The sequence below is a fragment of the Musca vetustissima genome, unplaced genomic scaffold (assembly GCF_032173495.1).
Source record: "Musca vetustissima isolate MV318-11 ecotype Yass unplaced genomic scaffold, APGP_CSIRO_Mvet_v1 utg15341, whole genome shotgun sequence".
Classification (NCBI taxonomy): domain Eukaryota; kingdom Metazoa; phylum Arthropoda; class Insecta; order Diptera; family Muscidae; genus Musca; species Musca vetustissima.
Window position 1 is genome coordinate 136,421 of NW_026880581.1, and position 7,540 is coordinate 143,960.

Consider the following 7,540-nt stretch of genomic DNA (forward strand, 5'->3'; position numbering starts at 1 on the left):
AGCCGGCAATTGTTGACACAACATTATTGTCAAGTGGCAAAACGCGCAAACGTGCAACAATGTCACCACACGGCCACAGAGGAGATAATGGAAGAATGCTCTCGGCCAGAACTTCGACAGGATGCAATGCAAATGATAAACGTCGGCTCATTGTTGTGATGCAAACACGCACACACAAGAGGATAATGCGAATAACTATTTGTATTGTTTTACGAAGACAACACGAAGTCGAAACGAAGTCTAGAAATGCACTTGTGTGTGTCGTTTTATTGGAATAATTGCTCGTTTGCTGGCCGCAAGAATAGTTTGGAGCGCGTTGTGAAGGACATTAACGAAAAACCACTGTGTTAACATTGTTTCCCTTTCCTGCTCAGCCACACGCTCCGCTCTGCTCTCTCTCTCTCACTCACTCTCTCTTGTGTATGCTCTATATGTGGTGTAAAGATCATAGAGGACGAAATCTTAACCCTTATCATAAACTTTGCCTAACCATTTTGGGGGGTGGTTAGTTAGGAGGGTAGTTTTTCGTTACGTTTTGATTTTATTGGTGCTTGGCTATGCAGGATTGACGAAAACTTCGCTAAGGTTTGAGTTGTGGCACATGCTGGTCGTGCGTTTCAAAATCAGTCGAACGTCGTTCTTGCACACGATAAGTCACGTGCTCTAAACTCCGCTCCGGTAAACAACGAACGGAAAAAATAACTATTTTTAAAAAATTTATATTTTTTGAAACACAAAATTGAAATTATAAACAAAAAAATATTGAAAAATAATTTTGAAAAATATTTAAACCAAATTTGAAAAAGAAAAATATTTAAGTGAAGTGAAGTTTTGAATATAAAAATTTTATTTGTGAAGAAAGTTTGAATAAAACGAAATCAATTACAAAAAATGGATCACAATTTGAATATGCATCACAATAATGCTGCCCTGCATTGGAGTTATGGCGCCGCCGCAGTACCAACTACGCCGCAAAATCATTGGGTACCACCCCCACAATCCCAATCGTCATCACTAAAACGCGCCATATCGGAAAGTGATTGTGAAGATTTATATTCCGAAGAATCATCGAAGGAACAGTACGTATTTTTTTATTAGCCAAAGCAACAATTGGATTTTTTTCCAAATTCCAATTGGAAACTCCAATTTGAAAATAAGTTCTTTGGAGAATGACCTTTTATTTATTTTTTTTCTTCTTCTTCTTTTTAGAATTTCTCCTGCCGATGGCAGTAACTGCCAAATGATGAGCCGCAAAAAGCGTCGTGGTGTCATCGAAAAGAAACGCCGCGATCGCATCAACTCTTCGCTATGCGAACTCAAGCGCCTAGTACCCTCGGCGTATGAAAAGCAAGGCTCCTCCAAATTGGAAAAGGCTGAAATTCTGCAACTCACCGTGGAACATTTGAAAAATTTACAAGCCAAAGGTAAATATTTTTTTCAAAATTTTGGAAAAAAATTGAAAATAAATATATTTTGAAGTTGTGATAAGGGATTAAAGGAAACAACAAAGTGAGAGAGGGAAATATTAAAAAAAATTAATAAATTTTTGAAAAATAAAAACAGACTACAAAGTGAGAAATAGTGAACTATTATATTAAAAAAATATAACAATAACAAAAATATTAAAAAAAAATACAATAACAAAAATATTGAAAATGAAAAAAATACAATTAAAAAAAACGGTGATTAAAAACAACAGAGTAGAAGAGGGAAAATATTAAAAATTGAATTAAATTTTGGAAAAAGAAAAGGCTGTAGCGAAAAATGTCATCGATATATATATATATATATTTAAAAAAAGTGAAATCGAAATTTAATAAAAATGATCACTACAAAAAATATAATCATTTAAAAATAATAATTAAAAATCAAAAACAAAAAATACGCAAATTTAAAAAAAATTGAAATTTTCAATTCAGATATAAAAGTTATCAGAATATTTCCTAATTCATAATGAAATAATTTTATTTGCAAAATTTAAAAAAAAATATATAAATATTTTGAAATTAAAGTATAAAATAAAATTTTTAAAAAATAAAAAATATTGAAATTTCAAAAAATCAAATATTGAATGTAATAAAACTTTAAAAAAAATGAAAAAATATTGAACAATTTTTGAAATTTCGAAATTTTGAATAATACAAAAAAATTAAAATTTCAAAATAAAGGAAAAAATTAAAAAAAAAAATTAAATTAATTAAAAAAATATTCCTAAATTTAAAAAAAAAATATTTTATTATAAAAATAATTTTTTTTACTTAACATTTTAAAAATTTTAGGAAAAAATTAAAAAAAAGAAATTGAAAATTTTCATAGTTTTTTTTTTTAATTTTCAAGAGATCTAAATTTCTCTTTATGATGCCAATTCAGAAATAAAAGTTATCAAAATGTTTTCTAATTCATAATGAAATAATTTTAGTTACAAAATTAAAAAAAAAAAACTATATATAAATATTTTGAAATTAAAGTATAAAATAAAATTTTAAAAAAATAAAAATAAATAAAAAAATTAAAAAAAATTTCAATTTTTTCAATTTTGAAGAGATCTTAATTTCTCTTTATGTGAATTTTTTTTCTAAAAAACTAGCATCTTCAAATTCTAATTATTTCATTTTTTTTTTTAAATAATTTTATTTACCTAATTTAAAAAACTATATATAAATATTTTGAAATTAAAGAATAAAATATATTTTTTTAAAATTAAAAAATATTGAAATTTCAAAAATTAAAAAAAGTCAAATATTGAAATATAATAAAACTTTTCAAAAAAATTCTAAAATTATATTGCAATAAAAATTATTTCAAAATAAAAAAAAATTTTTTAAATTTCGAAATACAAAAAAAAATTAAAAATTTCGAAATTTTTAATAAAGGGAAAAATTAAAAAAACTTTAATTAATTAAAAAATATTCCTAAATTTAAAAAAATATGTTATTTTAAAAATAGAAATTGTTTACTTAAAAATTTCAAAAATTTAAAAATTTTATGAAAAAAAATTTAAAAAATGTAATTGAAAAATTTCAACGTTTTTTTTTTTAATTTTGAAGAGATCTAAATTTCTCTTTATGTGAATTTTTTTCAAAAAAAATGTAATCTTCAAATTCCAATTATTTCACAATTTTTTGTTTTTTTTTATTAAAAAAATCTAAAAGTTTTTTTTTATTAAAAAAATAAAAATGTTGTTAAGTGAAAAAATATATATATAAAAAATCTAGATTTTCTCAAAAAAAAAACAATTCTAGAAAATTTAAAATTTTTATTCGAAAAAAAAAACATTAAAAAAAATAATTGAAATTTTCAAAACTTTTTTAATTTTGAATAGACCTAAATTTTTCTATTTGATCATTTTTCCTTTTATCAAAAAATCTACAAAATATCCTCTTCAAATTCCTATTAGAATTAATTCCCACGATTTCCGCGCAATTATGTCCAATCCCATACATTTACCATACCTCCCCTCACCCACAAGCAAAAATGGAAACTCTTAACTTTTCCATCGAAATAGGAAAAACAACCTGATAATGAAAACATTTCCCACACTTTTTAAGCACTCCAACGACACTGGTTGTTATTGTTATCGTCAATATTACAACAACAACAAAAATATTCAAACAATTATCTCACGCTTTATAATAGTGGGCGATAAAGGATGGTTATGGCCACTAACCATTACCACCCCTTAAAAAAAGAAGTTACTCAGCAGTCAGTCAGTTAGCGAATGCACTTGGCTATGTCGTGTGAAAAAATCATCCAGAGATTCCCATACCACGTGCCACCCCTATTTCGCACCAACACGGGACACAATAAATCCTATTAGATTTTTTTGTTTTTAGTTTTCTGGTAATTAATTATAAGGGTACGAAGAAGGGGTGGTTTCAACGTCGTGGGAATGTTTTGTTGATTTTCCTTTAATCCCATCATTAACCTCGTGATTTACATAACACACAAAAATTGCCGAACAAGTTATTAAATTTCCGTATTTTTTCTTTGTGTCTTCTTCCAGGAACCGATGCCTTGGGTTATGATCCACAACGTTTCGCCATGGACTATCACATTATCGGATTTCGTGAATGTGCTGCCGAGGTGGCTAGATATTTGGTGACCATTGAGGGTATGGACATTCAGGATCCTCTACGTCTGCGACTTATGTCCCACCTGCAGTATTTTGTACAGCAACGTGAAATGTCACTGAAAAATTGCACAGCCACACCGGGAGCAACACCATGGACTGTACATCCCGGAGCTGCAGCCGCTGCTGCTGCTTCATCATATCAACCCAATTGTGGTGTGACACCATATCAGGCATATCCCTCGGCCACCAGTTCGGCGGCATCGACAGTGCACACCTCAAGTCACAGTAATTCGTCGTATGTTCCCAATTTGCCCTCTGCCCTGCATCAATATCCCACATTGAGTTCGTCACCCAACAACAATGCTATGCATTCACAACAACAACAACAGCAGCAGCAACAACAACATAGTGTGCGTTCAAATTCCGTTGGATCTGCGCAGGATGGTCATGGTTTAATCAATCACAATCAAGCGAGACAAGTTACCTCTCCCCTACAACAGCAATCTCAAACCCAGCAACAGGCACAACAACAGCAATCTCAACAGCAGCAACAACAAAATGTTGCAGCCCATCCCCAAATAACACCCACCTCACATGACACCCATCTTCAACAGCAAACACAACAAACTCAACCCCAACAACAACAAACACCTACCCATCACCACTACTCCCACGATCACAGCGGTGCCACACATCAGGATCATCAGGCTGCCACATACATTGAATTAACAAATGCCCATGTCCACCCAGGACATCGTCAAGTGCCCTCTGCCGTTCCAGCCTCTGCTTTGGGTTATACCGCCATGCCAACACAATACCCGGTGAGTGTGGCCCAGGAATATAATCATCAAACCGGTGTCTATGTTACTGCTAATGGTTCGAAACCCTATCGGCCATGGGGTGCCGAAATGGCTTACTAAGCAGAGAGGGAGAGAGGAAGAATGTGAGAAGGGAACAAATTCCCGGACTTGGCATATCAAAGTCTTATAAATTAATCAATCAATAATCGAAGTTACAGGAACGGTAATACCGAAAACGAAATTGGGAAATTCAGACAGCTTTTGGGAGTATTCCCAACGAAGGACCAAAAGCTATTTCTTTCATCAAGTAAAATAAAACATAAAACAGATATTGCACAACTCAAGAAAAAAGCTTTATGCAGCACTTCGAAAGAACTAAATATAGCTTTAGGAGGAACATTCACTAAACAGCGAAGGACAAAATATCATTTATATCAGCATGGTTCTATAATAAAATACGATCATTGATAAAAATACAAATTTTGGTCGATGGACCAAAAGCTTCATAAAATCATTAAATGTTGTGAAAAGGCTCTAGAAAGCTTTGTTAAAGATCTAACGAATAAAAAACAATTTTCAATAGTTCAAGCACACATAACACATCAAAAATTTTCGAGGAATATTTTTTTAATACTGAAAAAAAGCTCCAAAAGCTTTTAGGTTGTCCAAGTAATGAAGTTGAACGAATCACAATAAATAGAAATAACAGTTTTCAATAATTATACAATGTAACCACTGTAAAACTTTTAGAGACTTTTTTGGTGTCCTCAACTTTAAAACTGTACTAAAAGCTTTCATGGATTGTATATGGAAAAAGTCAAACAAATTTATATTTTTAAAATTTCAAAAAAAAAATTAAAAACAAACTTAAATATTTATACCAAAGAAATTTATTTAAACAAAAAAAAACAAAATCCCCACAATTTGTGATAGTTAAACATTTAAAAATTAAGAAAATTTTAAAATATTAATTGTATATTTTTTTATAGATATTTATATTATACATTCTATATATTTTTTATATTTATTAAAAACTTGTAAATAATCTGAACTTGTATTTAATTTAACGAGAAAAATTGAATTTTAAAAATTGCAAAACCAAAAATCTAAGTCATTAATTGTTTAAGAACAAAAATATTTATAATTATTTTTATTTATTAATGATATTATACATATATAAAATATATATTTTTTATACAAAAGAAAACAACTATATTTTAAATAAACGAAAAGAAAATAAAAAAATAATTTTTATTTATTTTTCCAACATCGAAAACAGCGAATGTGGGATGTATTTAAAACCCTATATCGACCATCATTAAAATTTTATTAAATTTAGACCCATTCCGACCGCAACAGAAATCTACCTCTATACTAAATTTGAGGATTCTATCGGTTCACCTAAATCCAATTTGTATCACATTTAGTACCACTTAGAACACATAAGTAAAAATTTCCATTATTACCTACATCATGCAATCCAATTGTAATCATGAATTAGATAAAATCTTAATTATAATCCAAATAGTATAAAATTTAGTACACAGTAGTACGAATTTCCAAAACTTCCTACTTAACCCAAACATACACTCCCACAGTGATCCTAAATCAAAGTTTCAGGATTCCAACTCTATCGGTTCACGAACAATTTAAATTGTACCAAATTTAGTACAAATATCCAAAACATCCTACATACCCCAATCCTACACTTCCAAAGTGTTCCACAGTGATCCTAAATCAAAATTTCACGATTTCAACTTTATCGGTTCACCCAAAATTTAAATTGTACCAAATTTAGTATACATTAGTACAAATTTCTAAAACTTCCTACATATTTCAATCTTACACCTAAACAGTGATCCTGACTCCAAATTTCATGATTCTAGCTCTATTGGTTCACCTAAAATTCAAATTGTACCAAATTTAGTACCATTTAGTACCCATAAGTATTATTTTCTTAAACTGAATCCTGACCCTAATCCTACATCCCTACAATGATCCTAACTCCAAACTTCATTGTTCCAGATCTATTGGTTCACGCAAATCCAAATTGTACCAATTATAGTACGATTTAGTACTTTTTGTACACATAAGTAAAAATTTCCAAAACTACGTACATATCCCAATCCTACACTCCGACGGTAATTTCAATTTTCAGGATTCCAGCTCGATTTGTACCTCCAAATCAAATTTGTACCAAATATAGTACCATATAGTACTTTTCGTACACATGAGTACACGCTTTCCAAACTCTCCTCATATAGACCCTACTTCTCAACGTTATTTTACATTCCAAATTTCAAGTTTTTAGCTCACTCCATTCACATGCTAAGAAATTGTACCAAATTTAGTACATTTTCGTACTTTTCGGATAGTTATGGTTCGAATTTCCAAAAACCCTTTAGTACATCTATCCTACACTCAATCAACGACCACCAACCCAAATTTTAGAGTTCAGTTCTACCGGTTCGCCAAATACAAATGGTATCACATTTAGTTCTTTTTAGTACTTTTCGTACCGTTCTTGTACGAATTTCCAAAAACCCAGCCTTATCTGTCACCTTTGGACCAAGAGTGACACTCACCCAAAATTTCAAGATTCTAGCTTCAGCCGTTTCGTCTGGGCATTAATGAATCGTTAAATCAGTCAGTCAGTCAATCACTTTAC

General features: G+C 30.1%; 1 protein-coding gene across 1 annotated transcript; it reads left to right on the forward strand.

Annotated features, from left to right (window-relative positions):
• The first annotated feature begins 886 nt into the window (after positions 1-886).
• Positions 887-5,002, forward strand: LOC133326269 (hairy/enhancer-of-split related with YRPW motif protein). Its single transcript, XM_061534952.1, has 3 exons — positions 887-1,079; positions 1,210-1,424; positions 4,004-5,002. The coding sequence occupies exons 1-3, from the start codon at positions 892-894 to the stop codon at positions 4,990-4,992; spliced, it is 1,392 nt and encodes a 463-aa protein (XP_061390936.1). The 5' UTR covers positions 887-891; the 3' UTR covers positions 4,993-5,002.
• The last annotated feature ends 2,538 nt before the right edge of the window (positions 5,003-7,540 follow it).

Bases quoted from the DNA above. Each gene is read 5' to 3' on its own strand.
- LOC133326269 (XM_061534952.1), top strand. From the start codon at position 892: ATGGATCACAATTTGAATATGCATCACAATAATGCTGCCCTGCATTGG. The intron at 1,080-1,209 runs GTACGTATTTTT...TCTTCTTTTTAG, and splicing joins GAAGAATCATCGAAGGAACA to AATTTCTCCTGCCGATGGCA. The intron at 1,425-4,003 runs GTAAATATTTTT...GTCTTCTTCCAG, and splicing joins GAAAAATTTACAAGCCAAAG to GAACCGATGCCTTGGGTTAT.